The sequence below is a fragment of the Phalangium opilio genome, unplaced genomic scaffold, assembly GCF_054372755.1.
Source record: "Phalangium opilio isolate 3A_F unplaced genomic scaffold, DU_Popi_V2 ptg000105l_1, whole genome shotgun sequence".
Lineage (NCBI taxonomy): Eukaryota > Metazoa > Arthropoda > Arachnida > Opiliones > Phalangiidae > Phalangium > Phalangium opilio.
The window spans coordinates 784,517-812,510 of NW_028324207.1; the positions used below are offsets into that span (position 1 = coordinate 784,517).

Below are 27,994 nucleotides of genomic sequence, written 5' to 3' on the forward strand. Positions count from 1 at the left end.
CGCGATTTAATCTATTTCGTGATCAAATCCGATCAGGGATAGATTTAATTTTAGAAGTAGGAATGGAGAACAGTTAGTATTTACTTCAGCCCTACTCATAGCCTAGTATAGAGCCCCTCCCTCCAACACGCAACGAAAAGTTTAAATTATCTTATTGGCTCACTTAAACTACATTTTGATGACGTTGTGATGGGGACGGCGAAAAACACGTAATTCTTTTTTACCTCTGTCGCGAGCCCAGATTACTCTCTTCTCCATTCCTACTTCTAAAATTAAATCTATCCCTGATATTATAGAAAAAGGCGCCGATCGAAAACTATATCATTTCCGGAGAGGACCGTTTTTCCCACCAAAATGTTAACGCTAATTCACCGAATGATCAGCATAGTGATTTGTCTTTCAATGCAAAATTCTCAAAGCGCTTCTAGAGCGCCCCGAGCAGCCCAATGGAATTCACTATTAGCTTCTCTAATGACGTCATTATCTCACAACAAGTTGGTCTATTATATGTAAAACAGTCTCCCGTAGCTTACTATCATCAAATAAAAAAAGATCCAACAGAGTACTAGTTGACATTCGAGAATTTAGCGTTGAATGGGAAATTCAATTATAATTGAAAGTGCACCACATTGTTTGTACAATTGCCTAAAATGTATAGATAAAGATTATTAGCGTATAGTTAACAGAGGGACACTAATGCCGTATCTAACGTAGTGCCTTGACACCCCCCTTAGCATTCATCAGGTGTTTGCCTTAGAATAGGTTAAGTTAGGTTTGGTTAGGCTTAGCATTTTAGGGTCAATTGTATGGGAGGTTGGTTTGTCATAAAGAATAGTAAACCGCGATACTTGTTTGTCGCGACCTTTAGTTAGAGGAAGCATTGACTATATAGATGTAAATTGTCCTACAACGTTTTGTAAACGCCACAAACAATTAGGATCATTGTCGGTTGCAAATTGACGCGGATGGTCAAACGTAGTTTAAAGGTTCCGCTTGAAGAGAAAAGTCTCATTGGCATATTAAGCTCATTAGTTAAAAAGCTTGAAAAACCAGAATCGTGCAAAGAATAATAAAGATTTAAAGTAGAAATGTAAGTTTAAATTTCATGTTGTTTATCTTATAAATTACGGTTAATTTCGAAGTTTTTGCAATATTACTTGTTAAAGGGATGTACAATGCGTAATGTAGGGGGCGTGTCAAGAACTATATTAGGGAGTAGTAGTGTTACAATTTGTTGGAGTAGTGATTGGGCAATGTCACGTGACTTTATGTCGATGATTTAACCAGTGGCGAGGATAGAGTAAAAGGGTTGTTCCTGCTCTCTAAACAAATAGCGGAAATAGTTATAGATGCTAACATGAAACTTAGAAAGTGGCAGTCTAACTCAAATAAGCTCAGAGAGCTATGAAAAAGGGAAAATATGTCGGGGGACAATTATAAAGGTCAAGCTGAATCTGAAAAACAAAAGGTTCTGGGATCCCAAAACTGACAAATTCTCATTTGATTTAACAAACCTATTGGAAACCCTAAAAAACGTGAAGGAAACCACAAGAAACGTCATTATCATGGTCCCTCAAATATTTGATCCCATGGAAATTTAGACACCGTTTACCATTAGAGCCAAAAATTTGCTTCAACAGTGACTCGACGAAAACATTCCGTTGCCTACGCTCATTCCAAATGCACTGCTAACGCCCAATAGATCATTATTTGATGAAAGATAAGCTACGTAATGCGTTGTACATCCCTTTAACATACTGGATACGTTTCCTTCTGATAATATCAGCATTCGCTTTGATTACTATCAAGCTTCAACTATTGTTTTAAACCAATATCAAATGTTGCACTTACACTTTAAATTACCACTAGGTGGTTTTAGTAAATAAACAACCAATTATAGAAAGAAAGAAAGAGATAAAAAAAAACATTTTAAAAAATGTTATATAAGAATAAAATTACTAAAATAAATAATTTCTTGAAACGTTATATATACACTTGTTGATCTGAATAACGCGAGCATTTAAACTATCGTCATCGCCATTGAAACTTTACTCTCGCGTGTATCGAGTTTCAAATTTTAGTACATTGACTTTAAAACTTAAATCTGATAAATAAATTTTTAATCATCCCAGTTTAATACGTGCACTATGGATGAGGATTACCACGTCGCGAATACCAGTGATCTTGATTTTTACTTCCGAAGCAACGCGTCAGAATTAAATGCCACTTCCAGACCGAGTGGTATATTTGAATTGGATACCGATTACAAAAGGAGTCTCAAATTATCCCATGATATTGTTTGTTTTTTCATCGCCGGAGCCGCCATGTTGGCTATCGGGTGTGATATATCAATTAACAAGGTACGTTAATTATACCGGGTGTTAGTAAAAAGGGTAATTGTAGGACCGAAGTAGAGTGGGATGGTGAGTCAGAAATGTTACTTCTATGACCGATTTAGCCACAAGGGACACCCATTAAACAAGCTACGATTAGAGTTTTTCACGTCGAAAAGGTCTTCGGTCCTATCAAGAAGCGATATCTAGTTTATTAGGGAGAAGAAATGAGATGCCTAAGTATTCGCGCGCCATAGTCCCAGTCCCCCTTTCAAAATACAAGGGGGGACGTAAAAGGAGGCCGGGCTATTTCGCCTCTCCTCAGTCGGAAAATACGTAATTTTCGTCATTCGCGTCGCGCTGACGCGAGTTTTCAAGAACCAATGAGATGCTGGTTGTAATTTAGAGGCGGGGATTAACCTCGGACCTACGTTTGGACTGGAGATAAAGCTGGAAATGTGGCGAATTTATACCTTCTCCCTAATAAACTAGATATCACTTCTTGGTCCTATAGAGTGGTACAAAAAGGATAATTATATATAACTAGCTGTTATCCGCGGCGTCGCTCGCGTGTAGTAAGACCTTCCAACAAAATGATATAAAGAATGGGTAGATTTTACTGTTGACTAATATTTTTGTAGCACCCTATAGGAGCGAAGGCACTCAGCGTTGCCCGTCAGCCCGTCGGAACATCTTTTATTACATTTCATGCGGATATTATTCGATAAAGAAGAGTTTTTAAGTTTCTGGTCGCCATTTAAAAAGATGGCAACAAATCGAACGCAAAAGCCCATTCAGCCCATCTATAGGTTAAAGGAAACCGGTGTACTAAATATTTGCGAAATCGGTTGAAACGCGCGGACTTGGTTGCATAGAGAAGATTTTCTACATTTGTGGGCGCCATTTATTAAGATGGCGGCGGATAGGAAAAATCTTTCTTGGTACGCGCCTACTACTTATGAGTAGCGTTCCTGCAAATTTTCCGTCGGCGCCATTTATTAAGATGGCGGCGGATTGGAAAAATCTTTCTTGGTACGCGCCTACTACTTATGAGTAGCGTTCCTGCAAATTTTCAGTCTTCTAGGGCAAGCGGTTTGGGCTGGGCGTTGATTATCAGTCAGTCAGGACTTTGATTTATATAGATATAGATTATCCTTTTTGTACCACTCTGCATATTATTAAAATTTAGCGTGGTTATTAGCGAATCAAAAACCTTCATTGAATTTTTTTTAGGTTAAGGAACACTTGAAAAAGCCAAAGTCTCCATTACTGGGATTAACTGGTCAGTTTATTCTGATGCCTTTGGTAGGATTCACCGTGGTTAATATTTTAAACATGGACCCATTGAATGGAGCGGGAGTAATAATTTTATGTTGCGCCCCTGGTGGCGGCTATTCGAACCTTCTGTCGTATTTAACAAAAAGTGACGTTTCATTGAGGTAAATTATTAGTAGCATAAACCAGGAATACATAGCATTAAGTATCGGTCTGTCATACAGATCCCATAAATTTAATGGTGTTTTTTTCTTCACAGCGCACTGATGACGACATTATCAAGCGTCCTATCTTTGGGTTTAACCCCTTTGAACTTATGGATATACGGAAGGTTTCTGGAGCAAATGAACGTAATTATGCCGTATGAAAAGATATTAATTAGTCTCGTTATACTGCAAGTCATTCTTGGATTGGGCATCGTCATTCGATACAAATTTGGAGTGGTTGCTGATTTTATAACGAAGGTAACAACATCACCCTCCTTACTTTCTGTTATCTATATTTGCCTTTGGTATAAGAGTTGGGTTACTTTCAATCATACAGATCGGTGTTGTCATTTCTGTATTGATGTTAATCGCGCGTCAAGCAATTTCAATCATGATTAAGCCAAATTTCTACCAAGAATTACATTGGAAAATCTACGCCGCTTGCTTTACAATATTCGGGACTGGTTTAATCGTACCGTATTTCGTTGCCCTTCTGTTTCGATCAGACCATAAAGTTGCTCGAACTCTAGCGATAGAAACGGCCATTCAAAGTATCGGGACTTCATTCACAATTGTATTTGTGTCCTTTAATATAGAAGTAAGTGCGAAAGTATCTTCACCCATAACATACAGGGTGTTTTTCACCAGTTTGCCATAAATTTAGCTGCGGCATAGGGGCTAGCCACCACCCCTCTATGCATTGTAAAGGGGCCCACAGGCTTAGTGTGGAAATCCCTTCGTAGACAAAGCTTAGACAGACCCCATGTTATTTGAGACGTTCCACTCAGTTTGACCCAAAAAAAAGACACACTCTTTAATTTATGGCAGACTTATCAGAAACACCCTGTTTATTAATTAAGTTATATTTTAGGTGATTTGGGAAGTTCAACAATACATCGGTTTATACTCTGACGTCACCTGCACGGGTTTTTTGGGACTCATTATGTGTTATTACGGAATATCCCAACTGATTGAACGATGCCAAAGGGACAAAAAATGTAAGTTCAAAGGTGAAATTAACATTTTGGAAGCAATATAATTAATTAATTAAAATTATTTATAGTAAGTGGAACTTCGGCAAAGTGGATGATTGTGGACAACAAAGAAGTTATTTAGGCCTAACATTCCCATCACCACTAATTCAACAAAAAGTTTTGTAAATAAGTTAAATTTCTATGTAACTACTGTTAAAATAAAAGTATTTTAAAAAGGGTTAAAGATATTTGTATTGAAACCTAAAATCTATCATAAAATAAAGATTTCCTTTCTGACTAATGTGTCAGGCATTCTGGAAATTTAAGATAGTAGCAAAACAAAAATGACGTGTCCACTCATTTAGAATGAGTAGGTAGATGCAATCTTTTGAAACTAATATTTCGCAAGCTTACATTCCGAAGCAATTTCTGAACGAACACAAACCAACTAAGTTAGGACATAATCTAGAGTACAATGTCAAACTGCAGAGATGTTGTTTCGACGCAGGGATCGATAAGGTTGTTTCTTTAACCTAATTTGTAGAAATTTGTGAACTTAAAACTACTTATTCATCTTAAACTGCGTAGCAGTTTGGTAATTGCAATTAGAAATTACATTTTATATGAATCGATTGACCACTTTTTGTCGTCTATTAGGGCGTTTGCAAGTGGATAGATTAGATCAGCGAACAAACTGACTCATACCCAACAAACAGAAATGTTTATAGATTTATATCATCGTCATTTTTGCGATAGCAGTAAACAAAACCCAAAATAGGATTAATGAAAGGAGGAAATCGGACTTTGCGAATTGCCTCAACAACGTTGACTACAAGGGTCTATTTTTAAAAGATTATAAAACTACTTGAAACTTAAGTTTAATTTTGTTAAAATTCAAGACCCCTTAAGTACTTCAATTGTAGTGTATTTTTGAAGCATGCTAATAACGAAACAACTGAAACTTAGTGATCTACCAAATATACTTTACTTTAAATAATATACCTATATAGAAAACATTGCAAATATTAAATTAGTCATTTTTGGACCGACAACATTGCCTCTATATCGAACATTAGGAAACTTTGAGCGAATTAATCGTTATCTATTAACTTTGGCAGGCGAAATTCTATATTACACTTTAGTTAAAAAATGCAGTGTACTTGGTTTTGGCAACCATCACAAGTTTGGCAAAAAGGTAAAAATACTGTTTGGCCATGGACCCTCTATAAAACATGGGACTTTCTTTACTCTCGCCCAAAGATGGTACTGACAAGGAGAATATGTTATAAGAGGGGAGACTCGTCGAAGTCAGACAAAATGCAAGTAGTTCCCCGATAATAAAACGGTACTGTGCCTTTCCCCGGTTACCATGGTTACCGCTACCCCTTCACGGCGAGAGAGTATACGTTCTCGCGCATGCGTTGAAGCCTCATGAGATTGATTACTATTTTGCATATCCATCGTTTCCAACAACGATCACGTGACGGCTTGCGCGTCGAAGTTGCGTGCCACTATATGCGGTATCTATCTCGTTAATTTTTTACTTATATCCCTTTCCACAATCAGTCTCCTCTCTTATACATCCTCCTTGCTATTAAGAAATTGGCAGGGAGACTTTATAGGGAGGATAGGTATTCAGAGCAAAACAGTCCTACGCTCAACACCTTCCGCGCATTTAATTAAAAGAGAACGTCATTGACTCATCGTTGTTGATAAAATCAGGGACTCAGAATATAATAAACATGACTAAAAGACTAACTCAAGAGCAGAATGACGCGAGAAAACATAGGGGGCGCGGAAAAAGGGGGACAAACATTTACAACCGAGTGAGATTCAGCTTACCCTTATAGAGTCTCCCTGAAAATGGTAAAACGCAGGCTCCGATAAAACTACAGACATGTACATCTGTTACTACAGCTTTCTGTAAACCGTGTTAAAATAAAACATCTTGGTAGCAAAAGAGCACTCACTTTTAAGCCCTAGTCGCTAATTCTACAAGTTCTAGGTTAATGGAAGGCATTGTAGCGGAATCACCACAAAGGGGGACGTGTAGTAGTAGTAGTAGTATTAATCGACACCAAAGATCGTCTGCGAACAACAAATATTTGTATCTGAATAATTGAGCACTTCGTCGTTCATTTTAAGTAACGGAAAGCTTGAATAAGTCTCGGCCGAGGAATCACTCGCGTTTTGTACTAGTCCTACTTTGCTAGTTTGTGGCGTGTCACCAAGCGCTGGAGTACTACTGTCTTTAGGAAACACAACCACTACGGGGAACGTCGCGAAATCAGCGCGTAGTTTGTTTTGAGCCATCGCCTCTTCGCACCAGCAACATTTTTCGGGTAAAGACGCCCCTGATCTCGATATCGGGTCGTCCTTTTGCCGACGTTCCAACGTGTCCTCCGTTTGACTTAAACTGTGACTTAGGAGGTCACTAACGTCAACGCTCTACACCGACAGACAGCGAAAGCAAAGAGATTGGAAAGAAATAGGCCTAAATATCAATAATTGTCTAATGTTTTGTTTCAAGAGTCATGCCACGTTTAATAGTATCTAAAAGCCAGGATGCGTTGAACGTTACGAAATTGTAAATAAACTTACCGTGTGGAGCTGCTTGATTGTGTTAAGTGAGGGTAGGTGAGCTGGGTTTGTTTCTTCGCTATAATACTCGTCTTCTTTCGAATCAGAAGTGACGTATTCGCTATTCGTATAGCGACTTCGATGGTGCCTTTTATGAGCTATTCGTGGAAAAACTTTATTTAACCTAACTAAGCAATCTCAAAAAGTCATCTTGACCTTGAGGTACATCTGAAGGTCATGATGGCTTTACTACTACTACTTTGCAATAAAAAGTGTAGTTTAATTACCATGATGTCTGGAATGACTATGCGGGTTAAGTCTGTACCGACACCTTCCGGATGGCAGTCCATCTCCGTATAAATTAAGCCTCAATTCGTCATACATGTGCTTATTTTTCTCGGCATCCACTCTGTTGCACAGATTCGGACTCGATAAGTGATTGACAAAGTTTGACTTCTTGGCGACGTTATTGCGTCCCATGGATAACCCGCTATCTTTCAGTAATACGCCGTTCGAAGGGTAACCGGAAGCGGAGACGTGACAATTAGTTCGTAAAGAAAGAGCCCTTAAAACATTTGACCCAAATAAGTCACCTACAAACTAATCTACGCGAGATGGAAGGTAACCAACCTGTTGGTGGTCGTGTTACAGGAATAAGTCCCCTTGTACTTGGAAGCTCGCTGAGTACAGAAACCGTATCGACTCGCCAAAATGAAGAAATCTCGACGATATTGTTTGGTCATGATGGCGTACAGAAATGGGTTGGCGCAGGAATTCAAAGGGTAGAAGAATACCAAGAGAATTTTGGAATTGGTAACGGATATTAAAGGATAACCAGCCACGGCAGTGATTCCAAAAAATGCAATGGGAGCCCAACAAGCGAAGTCCGTAAAAACGAGCATAGCCATGCGTTTGGCCACTGTGGTATCCGCAGCGGCTGCTCGAGTTTGTTGGGCAACTCTAGCAAATGAACGCAAAGCCTACCTAAGTACTGACGAGTTTATTTTCAAAATCTAGGACGAAAACTGCCTGTTTCTCTGTTGTTGAACGACCCAAACTTTTAAGTCGTTCAACTATGAGTTAACAATTGACTAGGGTTGTCGTTAAGACAGACCACGTTTGTCGTTTAACACCTATCGGGATTGAATTGTTTCGCTTACCTATGTCGACCTCCTATTTTAAGATACATTTTTCCGTAGCAAGCGCAAACCAGAAGAAACGCCAGACCGTTTGTGGTTAAAAGCGTTAGAAGGAAGGCGAGGTCTGAGGTATCGGAATTTTCCATAGGTAAACAGATTGAAGTTCTGGCGTAACCACTAACCCCGACTAAGGGCAAAGTAGCCATGGTAAGGGCGTAGAACCAGCCAACAGCCATGACTTTAACCGCCACACCGAGTTTAAGTCTTTTGTGCAGATGAATAGCGTATGTTATGGCGTACCAACGTTCCAACGTAATTACGGTTAAAGTAAAAATGGACAGTTCACTCCCAAATACAGTTAGAAAACCAGCTGCTTGGCATCCAACACCTGAGAGATAAAATACACATAGTTGAACATTATTAAGAACTATAGATATAAACAAACAAAATTAATACCTTGTTGCCAGTCAATAGCCCAATTGAAATACACCCCGACTGTATGTAAATCCACAACGGCAATTACGAGTAAATACAGTCCCATACACAAGTCGGCGAATGCCAAATTACACATGAGAAACTTTGAAACACTCATGGTGAACCTTGAACTCATAAGAACTACCATAACGGCCAAATTACCGAAGACGGCAGCGACAACCACAAACCTTATATAAACACTTAAGATTACGATAAGACTAAAGACACGCGAGTAGCAGACTTAATTACCAAACTACAACTCGTAGGAAACTGTTCCCCATAACGTCTTCGCATGGATTAAAGGCGTCCGGTTCGGGAGAACATTGAACTTCTCTGTAATTCTTGGCGATTTCCCCACATATGAACACGACGTTGTAACTGGGCGCGACGGAAGAGTGAAATATGCCATCGTCAAAATTGGTACGAGATACTTTAACATTTTCATTCGGAAAGAAGTCATTTTCGTAAACTCCAAAGCCTGTAAAAGACCATGGACTAAATTAGTTAAACCAGAGGGGATAGTAGAAGAAAGATGACACTCTGTATCCTCTTAATGCTTTAGTTATGAAACATGACTCTTCCCAGGCTCACCATTTCTGTTTACTCTCCTGCTCATCAAACTTCAGATGGGCATCGCACCGTGCTACGGTGCTAGGGTGAATTCTATAACGGTTTGGTACTAAATCCCCTAGCAATCAACCTACAAAGCTCTTCTAGACGCGGGACAAATAATTAAGCGCTAATGAGTACGTGATTCTGTTTAGCAACGTTGCTCCAAATGTAAAATGATGTTGGGAAGAATCATGTTTCAATTACTCCGCTTGAAGAGAAGTATTAGATTAAACGTATTTGCGTTTATGATGATTTCAACATAAATTAAATAAAAGTAGCATTTTTACCACCTTGCACTTTAAATATAAATAAAATCATCCTGAATTACACCACCGATTGCGGTAGGTTAATTTGTTGCTATTAACCTTCATAAGTAACCATTTATATTAAGTAGAACTCTATCAGTATACTGAGCGAAGTTTGGATGTGTATTAGACGTTAATCGTATATACTTAGGGCCACTTTATTTAATTAAGATACTCTATCTCAAGGACAGAAATACCTTTCAAATAACACCACGCTACAAAACGTGTTACTTTTATCAATTACACCCAAAAGTAACTCAAACCGAAGTTCAAACTTCTTAACTAAAAACATTTGGCTAATTGAATATCAGAAACACAATATCGAGGAAGCACACTTCAAAATAATATATTTCTGATTTGATATATTAGGAAGTAAAGGAGTTGGCTAAAGTTCCAGGATAGTTTCCTATTTCGATCCGTGCATGGCTCGTTCCAGAGAGAATTATATAAAAGGGAGTAGTAATATGGCATCCTGTTGAGACTGCGACCGTACCAACTTGAAAGGAATATAAATATGAAACTTCTATCCCGTTGAATGTAGGCATAATAATTTTTTTAAGGTATGGGGTTTACTTCGCATTATTATGCCTACATTCAACGGGATAGAAGTTTCATATTTATATTCCTTTCAAGTTGGTACGGTCGCAGTCTCAACAGGATGCCATATTACTATACTCCCTTTTATATAATTCTCTCTGTTTCGAAAGGTATAAGTTTTCCTCTCGCTATTTGAGGCTTAAGCGAAACGTGATGAGAAAAATAAAAGACGGAAGGGTCAAGACGAAGTAAGAACTATCAGCCCTTGAAAAGATCAATGCCATAATATTATAGCGATAAAACTTTCCTATCTTTCTCTCTTTTCTCCTAGCTGCCACGTTGATTTACTTTTTTTAGACATATCATTTTTAGTTATAGGTCAAATACACGTTCGAAACTTACGATTATAATCCTACAAAGAAAATTGCCAAAGCAAAACACGTAAAGTGTACGTTTTTCTAGAGCTAAAATGACAGGCAAACTGAAGTTTTTGACATGAATTACAATTTCGTGGTCTTAGTTCAAACATGGTTATATAACGAAATAACGATAGGTGACTTAAGCCATTTTGGCGGTAGGTATAAAAAGTACGTTCTTCCTCGCGTCCAATCGACTGTAATCGCTAATCACGTGACGTTAAGCCTAACAAAGCGTGTGAATTTTCAAAATTCAAAAATAAAGGCTTAAGGAATACAATTTATTTCCGGATTGCGATGCGTGTGTCGAGGCTTATCGCACGATTTTAAACTGACAAGCCTGGGTCAAAATGACGCGTCGTCTGTTTCTAAGTCGAAGATATATAATATAAAACCCAGATTTTTTTTATTAAAAATCTCTCGTTAAGCCTCGCCACACGCATCGAGAATAAGGTGGATTAAAATATCAAACTATGGATTCTATTATTGAAATTCTACACCAACAGTTGACTAGAGTAGAGTAAAAACACCATAGATGTGTATAAAAGGAAATGGAACTTACCTTCGCGTTCTTCCTTCATCTTTTCCCATACTTTATCGATATTGGATTCGTTCTTGTGGTACCCATTGCGTTCCTTGTAGACAAATTGAGCGAATTCACTTGACTTGTCGACAGTTCCAGTTCCAGACTCGTTCCATAAACGAGCGCTTTCCAGAGAACGATGAGGTCGACCTTTAATAAAAGAGAAGAAGAAATGGTGATTGGTCGACCAAAGAAGCTATAGATAAATCAAGACTTAGTTGGGAGTAAAAACAAATTCTGGTTGTATTTTTATTTTAGAACCAACCTAGTCTGACAAATTCCATAACATAAATTGGACAATTGGCCAACAGGCCATAATGTACGAAGAAAAACCCTAACCATAAACGTCAACTCAAATGGGTTCCAAAAAAGAGCAAAAAAGCTCAAAGAAGGTTAAGGGTTAGATGGATCAAGACATCACCTTTTATAGTTGTCACTCGTATCTCTCCTTCTTGGGTGTTGGGCACGTTGGTCGATGAGGAGGTTGCCTGAGGATGGGCTAGACTGGCTTCCGCTTCGTCGCTTTCGTAATAGGAATATTTCTTGAGTTGCCGGATGACAAACGACCAGAAACTTCGAATAGCTTTTGCCGAAAGGAAGTTCGTGTCCAAGATGAAACTTCTGTCGTCTTCCTCCATTCTGACGCCTCCACGCTGCTCGTGAAATCTTAAATCTCGAGCGTGAATTTTACTCACGTCTTTTGAGTGAAAGACTTTAGCCAACGTGGGGTCTTTATGTCGAACTGGTCCGTTTGGAAACGGCCATGAATCTAAAAATAGAAGTGATTGTCTATTGACGTAAGCGGTTTATTGGCGAAAGAAAATAGAGAAGATTCCTAAAATTCTTCATGGTTACATTTTACTGTTTCGCCCTGTCTTTCGGAAACTAGGTATCACGCTACCGTAAGCTGAAGTTTAAAGACAGCGATTCAAAATTTTAAATGGATGCGTTCATTGAGAAGAACCGATAACTTAAAGCTATCTTAATGATTCCAAGACGTGCTTAAGCAGTTAAATGCCGGCTGTAAAAGAGCTTAATTAAGTTACAAGAAAAACTTGATATCTTACCGGAATACATTCGTTGCTCAGAATCGCTCAATTCAACTTCATTATGTTCCCTGACCTTATTGGTAGGTTGCGTAACGGGAGAGTAAATTACGGGTTGAGTTTTGGTCACCTGACTTGTTGTTTTGCCCTCGGAACACTTAATTGTTGTCTCCTTCAGGAGAAAGGAACCATTTTCAGGAATATAAAAATCGTTAAACCTAACGTAACGTTCTTTTAATACCTGAAACTTCGCGTATTCTTCAGGATGGTGAGTTTGAGGGAATTTGAAGGCACAACAGTGATAGGGGTAAGTCAATTTGGCTTCCTTGATCGATTTGAAATGGTAAACTGAAGGGAATACTTTAAGAGTGTACGTGCTTGCCACCTTTAAAATCTCCAAGCTCTCGAGACCGTTCGTTGGCAGTCTCGTTATGCTGGTCTCAGACAGATCTCTGCCACGTAAAAAATAATAAACAGGCTTAACAATTTCAAACATCATTCGGATCCATAGGAGGTTTCAGAAAAATGTTTGGAAGCCCATATCCCCGGAACTATATGTTGTAGACACCTTGTTCTTTGACACTTTCCACTCAATTTGACCCAAAGAACATATGCCCTTAATTTATAGCAGTTTTATCATAAACACCCTGTATAATACAGAGATCAATGACATAAGATGGAGTGGGAATGATGATGGGCGACCTGCGACAATGAAGCTCGCCCAATGCACCTTGTGCAAGCCCCTCACCTTTTGGTAAACTACTGTTAAGTGCCGCCATTGTTTTTGAATGAGAACTAGCTTCTATTTTTAAGACAGACGGGCGTCCTTTACGATTCCGTACTGTACGACCCTACCTAAACGCTAAAGATGCAGGGAGGAATTCGGGGCCATAGGTGGGGGTACAGAGGGACCGTTATAGGTAAGAGTTTTACCACTCGATTTCTCTCTCCTTCAAGTTTATTTTATGTTAGTATTGTAAACGCTTACTATCCCCTATAGGGTTAAAGATCTATACCGTTAAATTTTCGAATGATCGAAATTGGCGAATTTCGTTCTCAAACAGTTCAAATTGCGTAAAAACTTAATAAAGGGCTTGTAAGAAAAGCTGAGCGGAGTATTTCTGGTTAGTGAGCGTTCATTGTTGTGTTAGGCTTAACGTTAATAGCTTGATATAAATCACTAAAAAAATGAGAGACGCGGGAAAGTTTGCACTGGTAACAACAATGGATAGCGAGCGGTACGGTGGTAAGAGTGCATTGGGATTTAGTGCTCCATCTACTCCCTTTTGTGTTTCAAGCCGTGAAATATCGATCCGTATTCGTAAAAACAAGCCCCACCTGCTGCTTCTCCTGAGCCTACAACAAGGCTAAGCCGCAAATCCTACCACAGTATTTATTATCGTAGGTGTTCTCGGTTTCATTTTGAAAATGTGCCTTCAAAAAGACTATAGATGCGAAAACACGGACTTTGTATTGATAAAGAGGACCAGTATAGAATTATTTAGCGATAAAATTAGCATAAATTATGCAGTGAGTTTAGGCGAGTACATTATTTACTTCCGCCCATGTGCCTATATTTACAGTGTATTTTAGTATTAATTAATTCTTGAAAGCGACCTTGATATACCAGGAACATTATACAGTTTTCAGACTGGGAGGATTGATTCTATTTACACCAGGAAGTCAGGCTACTTGGTACTTCACTTTGTCCACCAAGTACCCCGGCCTCCTGGTGTAAATGGCATCAATTCTCAAAGTCTGAAAACTATGTATAGGGAATATCTATAAGAGCCATGGTACAAAAATCACGCAATTGTAGCTATTTCGCTGAAATTAGATATCTAACACACGTTCGGCCCTCTAATAACGAATAACGATAGAGGTGGTCGTAAATGAGAGGAGAGAAAACGAAAAAAAAAGGGTCACACTATCTCTTTTATCCCTGCACCATTTTAGACTTAATGAGCCCTAGCCGTTTCAGCACTTTTACCGTCGTAACACTATTCATGGGATAAGTAACGTAACAGCAATAAGTACATGCACTCAACGTTCATTATTAAGGTACGTGTTTCAGAGTAAAACGAGATTTCCTTCAATCGAACTTGTTAAATAACTTAAGCCAATCAAATATAGCTTAGAATAAAAGTTTGAACTTAGAAAATTATTTTCCCCAAGCATAACGAAACGTAAAAAAGGCCGCGCTATTCAAAAGGTTCTCAGTTCCTATATGGGTTCTTGCTTTAAAGCAAGTCTCGGTTGTGATTTAGTTTGTAGAAATGCCTCTAGATCCTCCCAAAACATCATAAACATTCGAATAACCAATGAGATGCGATGAAGGAGGAGCTGGCGGTTTAACGAAGTTTAAGCCCTTCCCCTTACATTCAATCAGATGTTAGTATGGGGTTTATGGCCGTTTAAAGATTCCAAGTAGTATGTATTCCGGTTTTAGGTGAGAGATGCTTTAATCTATACAGAGTAGGAGACTTACGCCTTATTATAATCTTATGAATATAACACTAGATAGGACGAAACTTTGCCAAAAAAATATAAAACAAAACTGTCCATAATTTTGTACAGATTTCATTAACTTTCTTACCAACTGAGCCTGAGGGGTCCGACAGAATGTACTTTCACACGGTGTATTATTGTTTATTTCGATTTATAACGAGTTTACTTGTAGTAGTGTCATACCCCTTGATATAAATAATCCGCGAGACTCGCGCAAGCTCGTTATCGGGTTTCAATCAAAAGAGATCTCATGAATAATTTTCCCCTATTTTTCCAAAAGAATTAGCTCGAGCGTCAGCTGGATGTGTTTCCACATAAAGATGGTCCGTATCTCTTTCTTTTCATCAAAATCTACCCCTTCCAGATTTGATCATGGATCTTAGAAGTATTCCCTATAGGGGATGGGAAAACTCCATGGGACAGCGATATGTCGATACAAAAATATAATTTACAGGTGGTTTTTGATAAGTTTGGCATAAATTAAGGGACATGTTCTTTGGGTGCACGATTTTGAGTCGAAAATGTAACTTCTATCTCCATTTTGTTTGTCCTAAGGGACACTATTTTCGAGTTATGATTTGAGTGTTTTACCAGGGATAGATTTAATTTTAGAAGCAGGAATGGAGAACTGTTAGTATTAATTACTTCAGTCCGACTCATAGCCCAGAATAGAGCCCCTCCCTCCAACACGTAACGAAAAGTTATTGGCTCACTTAAACTGCGTTTTTATGACGTTGCTGACGGGGTCGGCGAAAAAAACGTAATTCCCTTTTACCTCTGTCGCTATGACCCGCCTCTTCTTTCATACCCCCCTGTACCGTGGAAGGGGGTCCGGGACCTTGACGCGCGCCCAGATTACTCTGTTCTCCATTCCTACTTCTAAAATTAAATCTATCCCTGGTTTTACTAATAACCCTTTAATTAAATTAGAAATTATTGTCTAGTTCAGTTTTTTAATTAAATTTAAGGCGTCATACGTAAAATACTCGAATGTATTCCCTGCATAATTTATGCAAATTTTGTCGCCAAACATTTTTTCTGCTTTATTGCGGGTCCTTTATAGGATTACAAAGTCCATGTCTAGACATAATCCTATACTATAATTCAAGTGAAGTTTTGAGAAACCCGACTCAGAGAGAGTGAGAGAGAATGTAATGGGAAATAATATTCCAAATTTTAAATTATCTCAAATAAATTGAGGCGAGATATTTCTTAGAATTTACGTCGGATAAAAAATTGACTAAATTATGTTTCAGCGATTTCGTAGAAATAGCTATGGTGACGTAAGAAATTTCTAACTTGAAGTAAAGAAAATTCAAAAGGTGTAAGGGGGACCGAAGTATCGTTTGATTGATATGGGGTTAAAACGGAACATTGCATTGATCCATAAGTTTGTCACTGGTTACTGAGAGCTTGTCATGAAGTGACGTAGGTCATAGATTCTCGTAAAGCGACGCCTGGTGAGGCGCTGTCAAAGGCTTACTACAGACTAAATAGGGGAAGATGGAAGTTCCGCAAGTGTAGTCTATTCTCGCTTGTCCTTCTCAAACTATGGCTCAGTAAGTCCCTAGTATTAGTAGTGCCATACTTATGGAACATATCTTATAAACTTATGATTGATAGAACGGTATGTTGACGCAAATACAACAGATAGGGAGGGCTTCAAAATTCCAAGCTTCTATACAAATAACAAATGAGCCGTGTGATAATCAATCAAAGAAAATTAATTCTAATTAAGAATTTTTAAGTTTCTCCGTTCAAAAAAAGAAGGCTAACAAAAACGAATGCGGAAAAACTTACAAGCGACGAAGACTCTCGATGTTAAGAAAAGCATTTGGTTCGATGAGTTTCAATTGACGGTTCCCCTTGAAACTTCTGAAGAAAACATTACATGAAACGAAAATTAATTAGAAAGTGTAGTAATTGGTAAATTTATTTTTTTTCTCGAACAGAATATAAAAAAGAAAGCCTTTGAACAATATAGGCCTTAAAAATGTTAAAATATAATTTTTTTCTTCTATACTTACAATTTGGCAATTCGCGATCCGTTGAACGCCAGGTTTCTAATAACTTCTATTTTATTATACTCTAGATTTCTGCGTATTTTAATTTATTTCAAATTAAAAATAAATAACCTAACCTTTAATTAAATTAAAATAAAAACTTACACGCTCTCAGCTTTCACGCGAAACGCGCAAGTATCAACCATCTCAATTTCGTTGTTATCCAAATCACTGAAACACAATTAAAAATTCCTATAATTAAATTTCTTTGAGAGGTCAGGTTCATTAGCAATAATGAATTCGAGTTTCCTAACGAGTGTTTAATTAAACGGAAGCCAAACATTTTTTATCGAGTACGAACAAACATTCCTTGAAGTAATATAACCTTTTCAAAATTCGGGGGTATAATAGAGTATGTTGTTTGAACACCTTGTTGATTAGGCATGTGCTTAATTAAGATATAGCATTAAATAATAAGGACCATCCAAATTTGGTGGACTAGTATCTTTGAAATACCGTCCTATCGTGTTCCGTCTTAACACTATATAAAGTAAACATTTTGCCTCCAAATTTGGGTGTAATGCTATTCCTAAGGAAGGTATGTTGTTTATGAACATTTTACTTAATTACTCGGCCCCTTTTTACTTGATCCCCTCGTTTTTAGTATGGTTGGATGGGGGGCAAATAGGACTATAACGTACTCACAGGACATCCCCGTATCTCTATTAGAACCAGAGTTATGAGCCTCCAAAGTTGGGTGTAATGCTATTCCTATGGAAGGGAGTATGTTTGTGAATATTTTCCTCAATTACTCGGCCCCTGTTTACTCGATCCCCAAGTTTTCACTATGGTTGGATTGGGGGGGGGGAATAGGTTAGTTTAAAGTAAGCTGTCATACTTTTTGTTACAATGTTACATATGGTATTATTAATTAACAACGCGGGTTTTTTCCTACTATAAAAAACAGCCTCATTAAAAACCTTCTTCACGTATAGTTTTTATAAAAAAAAAGACTGAAATTACTATTAAGCCTTGGTCAACTCAAACATCGATTTAGAAGAAAAAACTCTTAGATTTGCCATTCCTGATAAACGTCCGCAAAGGAGAACGTATTTGAATTATTCAAATAGCGAAAAGAATCCTTGATTGCCCGAATTCACTTTCATACCATAAGCCTATTTTGTAAAGAATGCGATTGTACTAACAAGGGAGATTTCATAGTTTTCACCAGGGATAGATTTAATATTAGAAGTAGGAATGGAGAACAGAGTAATGTGGGCGCGCGTCAAAGTCCCGAACCCCTTTCCACGGGACGGAGGGGTATGAAAGAAGAGGCGGGTCATAGCGATAGAGGTAAAAAGGAATTACGTACTTTTCGCCGTCCCCGTCAGCAACGTCATCAAAACGTAGTTTAAGTGAGCCAATAAGATAATTTAAACTTTTCGTTACGTGTTGGAGGAAGGGACTCTCTACTGGGCTACGAGTCGGACTGAAGTAAATATTAACCGTTCTCCATTCCTGCTTCTAAAATTAAATCTGTCCCTGTTTTCACTAAAGGTGTTTTTTTTTTGCAATTTTTTTTCTCCTCATTGTTGCCAGACCGTTCAGTTCAGATTGAACTAGTCAGTTCTAGTGAAAACTATATCGTCCTTACTCGGAGCTAACTTATGGAGACCTTTAATAATAAACTTATGCTCGTACAAGTTTGCTCAAAGTGCCTGACTGGAATGTTTCACGTGAAAATAACAAAATTGCTTTAATACGCTACTACTAAATTGGGCTTAAGTATAAATTCATATTTAATTAAAGCTTACATGGAAAAGAATTGCCCAGGTTCTAATCCTTTCGTATCAGGTATTTTTCTTAACCCAGTTTGAACGATGCTTCTGAAAAGGTCAAAGGTCAAGTCGTTATTACAACCTAGTGAATTATGAAGACATTTCTGTAGGTGTAAACTAAATAATTCATCTTACATTTTCTTCAGATCCGGAAATATTCCGCGAAATACGTTTTTTCCGATTTCAGTTAGTTTCGGAGCTTGTTTGATGTATCTTTTTTGAAACAATAATAATAATTAAATCATTGATGTTTTTCAAAATAATAATTAATTTAAAATAATACTTACACTGTTCGCAGCCTTTTGAATCCATCAAATACACCACCTTCAATTGTGGTTAACAACTTGGGTCGTTCGAGATTTCTGTTAAAAAAGAAATTAACACCCATTTTTTGTACGTGAATATTTCTTTAAATGTCAGAAAACGAAGATGCAATTATAGGTGACAGATGTAGTGCACCCGAGACTGCCTTAGTGAAAAATGCGATGACATAAGTTAATAACACTCATGAATGTAAGATGAGCGTTTCGTCAATCATAACTTAACACATCTAACGACCGCGCAATACCATGCCATTAAAACAGGATTTTCCAAAAAGGGCAATTGTAGGACCGAAATACAGTGGGAGCGTTTATGAGCAATAAAATTTGAGTCCAAATGTAACTTCAATTTCATTAAACAAGTTGTAATTAGAGCGTTTTATGGGTGACCCCTTAATTGAATTAGAAATCAGTCTTTGAGTTTAGTAGTTAAATTTAAGGGATCATCCGTAAAACACTCCTCCAATCATAACTTGTTTAGTTTATGTCGCTTGTAGCAAAATCGGTCAAAGAAGATACATTTGCGACTCAAAATTTATCGTCCCACTATAATTACCCATTTTGAAACACGGTGTATATAAACTTAACGCAGTATCATTTGACTTATGATGATACCTCGACTTCCCAAAATCCCTCGCGCCCGAAGGCGCGCGTGAACGTGGCTTGTTACCTTTCTTAATTACTTTTCTATAGGAGTGTATCGCGAAAGGGTTTTTTATAATACAGCACCGGCGAAATCGATTCAATACTAAAAGAGATACTGCTAAAGAGGTAAAAGCTAAAGGCGTCTTCCTGAAGACTTACGTCACCCAAGGCGTTAAATAAATAACCTTACAAACCCTTAGGATCTTTACTGGCCTTACAAGGCACCTTATCACGAGCCAATCAAGTCAATCTGCCATGTAATCGGATCAAAGTATAAGAGAGTAGAGTATCTTACGACACTGTCAATGCAGTTTTGGAATTCCCACCAAGGCTTAAATTAAGAATTTTACTTTGGGATCGTTAAAATACGGTCACCTTTGATCTTACCGTTAAAATTCGCTACCATGCAACGTGTTGTTAAAAGAGATTTACATAAATGTATCAAGGAATGGTACCACTACCACTATACAGGGGTGTCCTTATTCAATCAAAGGCAGAAGTGAGATGAGACCAGAAGTACTGAGCTAACCAAATTCTTCACTCGGCGAAAGTGAATATTCTTGATAACACAAGAACGGTTGGCCCTCTAGTAGCGGTTTCGGAATTTTCCCTCCAAAACGTGAGACGCTCGCGGTGGTAGACGACCGAACTAGATTCAAGGAGCCGCGTCCGTGTTCGGCCGCTTTAGGTTGAGGGGAAGGGGGTAGGAAATGTTTTTGGAACTCGACCAATTTTTTTCTCTCTAGTGCAGGCGCGTGGGAAGCAGCATAAAATCCTCAAATTTGTTCACTAGTGCCAGGATCTACTATCAATGCTAGAGCCCTTCACTTCTAGTCTCAATAATAATGTAGGTACTGGAAAGGTTAATGAAAATTAACCTTTGAATTTAGTAATGTTTAGTTGTTTACAACCTAGACCAAACCTTCAATTCTTGATTTCTTTCTCACTCTAATCAAGAAGTGATATCTTGTTTATTAGGGAGAAGGTATAAATTCTCCACATTTCCATCTTTATCTCCAGTTCAAACGTATAGGTTCGGAGTTAATCCCCACCTCTAAATTACAACCAGCATCTCATTGGTTCTTGAAAAGTCACCTCAGCGCGACGCGAATGACGAAAATTACGCAGCATTTTCCGACTGAGGAGAGGGGAAATAGTCCAGCCTCCTTTTACGTTCCCCCTCCCCTTATATTTTGAACGGGACTGGGACTCTGGCTCGCGAATACTTAGGCATCTTATACCTTCTCCCTAATAAACTAGATATCACTTCTTGCTCTAATGTTATAACCATGCAGTTATCAGTTTTTAATTTCTCTAAAACACGTCAATATTTAGTCAACTGAGTTCAGTTGAACGCTTTGAGACATAGATTGATCTGGGAAGGGAATACGTTGGAAATTATATTGTTTGCTTCAAGGAGATTATAACAATAGATTGGATTCCGTATAGCGCAACACCTGTTAACACTTTCGGTTTACCCGAATACTCTTAATTACCCTTGTTCCGCGGGGCAGTAAATATTTGCTGGTTTCCTGGTCCTCTTTAGAATTACAGTAGTGCTCACATATTTAAAGAGGTGAGAGGTCATACGCGATTTAACCTTAACAGAAACATAAGCATATACTTACAAGTCTTGCAATCTGTCCGAATAACCTTCCAGGTCAGATTTCATTAAAGATTGCATCGTATTCGACACCAAAAATCTGGAATAAGAAACAAAACAAGAAAAAAAAAATAAACTTTGAATTATGATTTTTTTTCGAGAACTTATATGCAGGGTGTTTCTGATAAGTCTGCCATAAATTAAAGGATGTTTATGTTCTTTGGATGAAAATGAGTTGAAAGTGCCTCAAAGAACATGATTGGGGTCTACAACATTTAGTTACGGAGATTTGGACACAAAAACATTGATTTACCCCTAAAACAAGGAACTGTTCAAGAGTAGACGTATCATCAGCCTTCAATAGTCTTCAATCTAAAACGTTTTTGAACCTTTATCTAGCAGAAGTGTGTGTACGCTGCTAAAATAAACCTAAAAACTCCACATTTGTGACTATTCCCTTGTTTCAGGGGCCAATCAATGTTTGGGAGCCCGTAACTCGGTAAATAAATGTTGAGGACCCTACTTTCTTTGATGTACTTTCCACTCAGTTTGACCCAAAGAACACGCCCTTTAATTTATGACAGACTTATGAGTTAGGCCTAGAATTTAACACATTCTAAACAGAATAACAAACAAACAAAAGGAAAACCTTGAATTTATTGCATTAAAGTAATATATCTAAGAACTTATATACATATATATTTATATACGCCTACTATACACTTTTTTACGTTCTAAAAATAGAAACGTGACAGAAGATAGAGCGAGTCCCCCCAGGGGATGATGGAACAAGACTACTACTACCATAGTAGCAAACCGCGATCCACGAAAACGAACGAACGGACTTCAATCAATAAAATTTTAAATAACGGCTGCTTTTTTGACAAGTTACATCAATCCTTTTAAGTAAAAAGGGTTCAAAAGCTCATAAATGGAAGTAGTTATTCAACACTTAATTTCAATTACATTAATTTAAATGTTCAGTTAAAATAATTCGTTAAATTTGAAATGTTAACACATGGAGGATTCATACCATTTGCACCTGGTCGCCAGTCTACCTGGAGGACAAAAGTATGCGAGTTTTTGTCCTCCAGGTCGCTTGGCTTCCAGGTGCAAATGGTATGAATTCTCCATGTGTGAAAACTATCTATAGACCCTTTTCAAGGGGGGGGGTGCAGTGTCGTCTGCTTGATTTAGGGCTAAGGTGGAACACGTGGACGGTATGTGGACGCAAAGACTTTAGCTAGGACTTCAAGGTTACCATACAGTCCAGCAAATTTGTTCCGTTTTATTTGAAGTCTATGTTTTCCCGCACACGCCTTTCAATGTTCCGTCTTATGATATTTAATTACGGATCTTATAATTCCTTTAGTGATTAGCCCCTCGATTCTCATACTCTCCTCAGCTTTCATCTAATTGCAATTCGAACACTTGAAAGTGTAATATTTTATCTCCTTTTCTTTTAATGGAGTAGCAACTGTCAAACTGACAATGACTTCCAGGAACAAATCGAAGTGTATAATAATAATGTAGCATTGATTTGAAGCTAAAACCCCTAGAAGTTTTCCCCTATACCCCTACGATTCGTTATCGTTTTTTTCTTGCACCAAGGCTTAGGTAGCTCGCAGCTTGCTAGAGGCGACAATAATACGAGAGTAGTACTGGGACAATCAATAATCATGGTACCCTTAAAAAGAGCTCGAAGTCTGTCCCTCCCATTCCCGGAGTCATGAGCGATGAGTTTCCGTTAATTCGGAGGCACTGAGACCCGCCAAGGCTTCGCAAAATAACGTATAGTCAATTCAACATCGTGAATTATGAATGGCCCATTTCCACTAGTACTAAGATAAAAGCATACGTTAATCACCGCCATACATAAGTCTACAGAGGTTATGACCCTTCACGAGGAAGATAACCCAATTACATTCGCCATAAGTAGAGGCTTACAGTATCTTCTGCGCGAAAAACAATTATAGAGACTTCAGTGCCACCTTCTTTTGAATGTTTCTCCTACAAACCACGAGATGCCCCTCTACCCTTTTATAAAGGACTAGCTGTTACCCGCGGCGTCGCTCGCGTAAAATAAGAACTTCCATTAAAATGATATAAAGAATGGATATATTTTACTGATGACTAATATTTTTGTAGCACCCTAGAAGCGAAGGCACTAGGCGTTGCCCGTCAGCCCGTCAGAACATTTTTTACTACTTTTCACGCGGACATTATTCCATAAAGAAGGATTTTTAAATTTCTGGCCGCCATTTAAAAAGATGCCAACAAATCGAACCCAAAAGACCATTCAGCCCGTCTATAGGTTAAAGGAAACCAGTGCACGGAATAGTTGTGAAATCGGTTGAAACGCGTGGATTTGTTGCATAGAGAAGAATGTTTTTACATTTCTGGGTGCCATTTATTAAGATGGCGGCGGATTGGAAAAATATTTCTTAGTACGCGCCTACTACTTATGAGTAACGTTCTTGCAAATTTTCAGCTTTCTAGGGCAAGCGGTTTGGGCTGGGCGTTGATTATCAGTCAGTCAGGACTCTGATTTATATAGATATAGATGAGCGGTCGTACCAATTCACACTTATGGAGAGTATGATTGACTTATGATGTACTTCAACGCAATGGTCTTCTGAAAGTGTAATAATCAAAATCGATGCAAAGTTTTATCTCGGTTTTTGTTGGAAAGTGGTTTTGTCTCCTCCTTCCTGACAAGGGGTTTGTTGTAAATGGTAGCTTCTTGTCCTAACAATAACTTTTATTTTTTTCTCCTTCTAGATAAGGTGATGGCGTGGTTCTTTCTTGTGTACTTAAAATAGTACTTCGCTTAAAGTTGTAATTTGTCAAAGTGGGTGATTTATTTTAAACTACTATTGACATAAACCTTTTTACGTGTTTCCTGTACAAAAAGGTGGATTTTCTTTTTCTACAACTCTTGACCTAATGTAGGGTCCGTGGACCGGACGGTAATTACCGAGAAAGTGAATACCCCCGACTTTTGGAAATGTACTGTAATGCAGCAACTATTCAACCTTCTGTTCCGCGGTTCAATTTTCTATGACAGTAGCGCGAAAAGGGAATTGAATCAAAAAGTAGCAGTTGGTACAATTTTAGTTTAAATTCAGTAGTATTTTCTGTCTAAACTTCAAAGCTAACACTTACAGCGTCAAGATGAAAAAGCTCAAAACCTACCATAGCATAGTAACTTTTATATATATATAAAAAGGCACTTTACAGGCGGAAACATGGTCTAAAACACTCTAGTAAATAATCTTAGCTCTTGGCAGCTTGCTAGCTAAACTACAAACATTTTGTTTTTATTGACCCGGTCGAGTTCGTGGCGATACACTAAAAAAGAAACCATTTTCTGGTCGACCGAGCGGCATTTTCGGCCCTATTTATTTTCAGCTTTTACCAAACTTTCGTCCCACGGTTTTAATAATCTGTCGATTTCTGCTGCTCTTTTTGCAAGCGTTTTTGTCCGCTTTTTGATGTTTTACTTTTTATTAAGGGGTAGCCTAGATCATATTAGTTGGGTCAAGTCCTTTTCAAACTATACGGTTTTCTTGGTAGAATGTGCTCTGGCTTAAGCATGGTTTTCACTTGACCGAAAAAAACTACTTTGCAGCTGGACGTCAAACGTCAGATTAGTTTTTTACGTTGTCGCCCAACGTTACAGCGTTTTCACTTAGCGTAGTTCATGCAAATCATGGAACCAAGGCTGAACGGATAAACTGAACACTGCAATAATTGCGGCCCCCATCTATTGTCTTCTTTTTCGCAATCTTTGTTTCTAATATCATACAGATTTGTATTGTTCCTAACCTCTTCAATAAAACTTTCAGCATTGAACTTCGGCATTCTCCGCGTTTTGTACTAGTTACAGACTCGATTAGAAACGAAATAAATAAAAACATGGCGGATCGCGGACGGCCTCTTCGGAATTAACACGCGTGGTCAAAAATGACGTCACACTCAACGTAATTTCTGTCCAACGTAACTATGTTTTTTTTTTCAGTTGTCGCTTAACGTCGGGCGAAAAGTCGTGATTTATGCCAAGTGAAAACCATGCTTTATCAGCAAGTTTTGAAAGGTTAAAGGTCAGCAGGCTATGTCGAGTTAGCTCTATTAAAACCCCACTGTCTTTAAACAATCAAATTTATAATTTATCCTGTACCAAGATAGGAGAACGCGAGAGCGTTAATCACGATTGAGAACGCTTGAATGAGTCAGAAACCTTTTAAATACAAAAAGAGAGTACATCTATAAGATTTCCCTTTCTTTAGCAGTCGCCTCATGCATAAGAAACAGGGGATTTTTCGGGATCAGTTTCGTAATACCATTAAATTCATCCGGTTGATATACGGGACATATCCATCGCTAGCCGCCAACATGCATGGAAGAACTGTGCCTGGAACTATGACTTCAAGCCCGAAGCGAAGGCCTTCCGGATCAATTCCTACTCTCTCGAACTTTCGCAAGAAATAGAGTAAGGCTACTACATAAGTTCATAATCTTCCCAAGTTCCCGTGAAATGCTTCCTTCCTCATCATATACTGGTGTTTGTCAAATATTTAGCGTCTTCTACTGACCTCCCCCCCCCAAAAAATTGGGCTTAACCTACCCTAACCTTATGAATACAATGAGAGAAGGGGTCAGATTACCGTCGTATCACCATCTACTGGCTTGTTACAGGCAGTCTGGGAAATAGCACACTGCCTCTGATCCAAAAACCGTTTATTAATTGCTTGGACCAGTTTTAAATTTTAGAAGTTGGGGTTATCAGTTTATTAAATGCAAATCTATGGAATCTATGGCTTAACGAAGGGGGAAGCAGTCCTAAGGACAAAGTTTATTATTTTCGACGTTAAGTGGTCACTGGTTCCAAGGACTAGTTTAAGAAAGTCTCTTATTTCCCAGACTGGTTCCACAGGGTTGCCACAGATTTTTTCACTTCAAAATTCCCCGACTTTTCCAGGTTTGTCCTGACCATCTAAAACCAATTTCCCTGACCAATTTTCAAACTTACACTAACAGAATGCAGCCTTTCAAAATGCCTTATTTATCATCAGCTTACAATTATTTTGTCACAGTTTTTAATTAAAACTACTATTCAGTAGTTAATAAAACTTTATTAAGAACTATCAGAAACAGTTAATGTAGGCCTATAGGACGTTATCATTGTCCCATATTTGAGCTGGTACGCCTATAGTAGGCCGTGACTTAACATATTCTCAAGTCGATATGCAACGGAAATTCCCTGACATTTTACACCCTTTTTCAAATTCCCTGACTTTTCCAGGTTTTCCAGGTACTGTGGCAACCCTGTTCCACGTCAGAGAAAATAGAACCTAGACGAGTCCGTTCCATTTTCTGATCTAATAACACCCTATTTCTCTTTTCGGGAGCGGGGGAGGGGTTTGAAGCACGTTGACATAATACTTTGTGGAACATTATATAACTTATGATATAGCCCATGGAAACCTAGAAGGGAACCCAGGGACAGCCAAAGAACGTTCTTGGTAAGGCTTAACGCTGAGGTAGAAGTAGGAGCGAGTAGAAGGGGTAAGGGTAAAGTAACGAGATCTTTTTTGTTCCTGTCAGCGTCCGTCGTTTATCGTCAGCGCTCAAGAGGAAAATCTAAGTTTCTTAATCCCTTTAAGGCCGCATGGACCCGGGTCCTGCCCCCCAGAGGAGGTCCCTAAAACGAGACCTATGCAGGGACCCCATTGTATTTCTCTGCCTTATTTTCTAAAAGAAGCCGAAAAACAATACACAAAAATTCTACTAGGTTTTGGCAAGAAAGTAAAAAAGGTACTAAAAGATTTATTTTTGACAAAAGGGTTTTTAGACGTCAAAACCCTTTTGCCAAATCCAGAATTTTTCAGAAAGTTTCCAAGTTTAGGTGGAATTCAGTTTTGGAACTGGCTTGTTCAATTGAACCCAATGAACAATGAAGGTTAATTAAATTACAATGTTAAATAATTCATTGCAAATGCTTCACTCATAATTTATTGTTATTCTTCCGTTTATTTCGGTCGCGAGTTCGTATGTACAAATTAAACAAAGGCTTAATAATTTAGGGTACAAAGTTTAATAAAGACCGATCCATAAATTTCATAGACAAAGGGGCCCAAGTTTACGGGAATTCTCCATTGGAATAATGAAAATGAGTTTCATAGATGGAGCTATAGATCTAGAGGAAGCACGTGGCTCCATCTAGAGTTACTTCTTTACAGTTATATTCATCTTAGCCCAATTTATATGTATAAACTTTATGGATTGGTCTAGAAACAATCTTGCAGGTCAAAAAAGTCATCAAAACGTCTTTCTTGGTCACTCTCACTTGATAAAATACCCTATGTTAAGGCGCGCAAATACATTATGTTAACCGTCATAAGAAATAAAATACTGCTTCTTAAGTATAGATTCACCCACATAGAAGAAACAAAATATGATCCTCGCAAAAATCTATCTAATTTCCGATGTTTTGGGATCGATTGTAACTCGAGGTTAACCGAGGAAATGCGATTTTATCTTGGTAGCGTTACGAATGCCATAAGTAATACGATAAAAATACTCGAGACGTCTAAG

General features: G+C 38.2%; 2 protein-coding genes and 1 long non-coding RNA gene across 8 annotated transcripts in view; 2 read left to right on the forward strand and 1 right to left on the reverse strand.

Moving 5' to 3' along the window:
* Positions 1-1,763: 1,763 nt before the first annotated feature.
* LOC149625106 (hepatic sodium/bile acid cotransporter-like) lies at positions 1,764-5,051 on the forward strand. The gene is made up of 6 exons (XM_089851879.1): positions 1,764-2,360; positions 3,567-3,772; positions 3,868-4,072; positions 4,152-4,412; positions 4,686-4,812; positions 4,878-5,051. Exons 1-6 carry the CDS (start codon positions 2,148-2,150, stop codon positions 4,928-4,930), a joined length of 1,065 nt encoding a protein of 354 aa, XP_089708005.1. The 5' UTR covers positions 1,764-2,147; the 3' UTR covers positions 4,931-5,051.
* Positions 5,052-5,750: 699 nt separating this feature from the next.
* Lgr1 (Leucine-rich repeat-containing G protein-coupled receptor 1) overlaps positions 5,751-27,994 on the reverse strand; it is a 123,351-nt gene continuing 101,107 nt past the window's right edge. For 5 of the 6 annotated variants that reach the window (XM_089851873.1, XM_089851871.1, XM_089851870.1 and 2 more), the window contains 18 exons: positions 21,423-21,497; positions 19,117-19,191; positions 18,965-19,042; positions 18,806-18,877; positions 17,157-17,222; positions 17,016-17,084; positions 16,789-16,863; positions 12,722-12,932; positions 12,502-12,652; positions 11,856-12,203; positions 11,414-11,584; positions 9,231-9,459; positions 8,964-9,169; positions 8,529-8,895; positions 7,999-8,328; positions 7,656-7,933; positions 7,390-7,526; positions 5,751-7,236 (listed from right to left, as the gene is read on the reverse strand). In XM_089851873.1, coding sequence (XP_089707999.1) covers positions 6,856-7,236; positions 7,390-7,526; positions 7,656-7,933; positions 7,999-8,328; positions 8,529-8,895; positions 8,964-9,169; positions 9,231-9,459; positions 11,414-11,584; positions 11,856-12,203; positions 12,502-12,652; positions 12,722-12,932; positions 16,789-16,863; positions 17,016-17,084; positions 17,157-17,222; positions 18,806-18,877; positions 18,965-19,042; positions 19,117-19,191; positions 21,423-21,497 — 3,319 coding nt within the window. In that variant the 3' untranslated portion in view covers positions 5,751-6,855. The remainder of the gene's footprint in view (positions 7,237-7,389; positions 7,527-7,655; positions 7,934-7,998; positions 8,329-8,528; positions 8,896-8,963; positions 9,170-9,230; positions 9,460-11,413; positions 11,585-11,855; positions 12,204-12,501; positions 12,653-12,721; positions 12,933-16,788; positions 16,864-17,015; positions 17,085-17,156; positions 17,223-18,805; positions 18,878-18,964; positions 19,043-19,116; positions 19,192-21,422; positions 21,498-27,994) is intronic. The other variant, XM_089851869.1, reaches the window with a different exon arrangement.
* On the forward strand, positions 23,887-27,565 carry LOC149625108 (uncharacterized). Its single transcript, XR_016374550.1, has 4 exons — positions 23,887-24,366; positions 25,690-25,889; positions 26,874-26,922; positions 27,005-27,565. It is a non-coding gene; the product is annotated as an uncharacterized LOC149625108 (long non-coding RNA).

Excerpts from the sequence above, each read along its gene's own strand:
- LOC149625106 (XM_089851879.1), top strand. The coding sequence starts at position 2,148 with ATGGATGAGGATTACCACGTCGCGAATACCAGTGATCTTGATTTTTAC. Across the intron at positions 2,361-3,566 it reads GTGATATATCAATTAACAAG|GTTAAGGAACACTTGAAAAA; the intron begins GTACGTTAATTA and ends AATTTTTTTTAG. Across the intron at positions 4,073-4,151 it reads TTGCTGATTTTATAACGAAG|ATCGGTGTTGTCATTTCTGT; the intron begins GTAACAACATCA and ends TCAATCATACAG.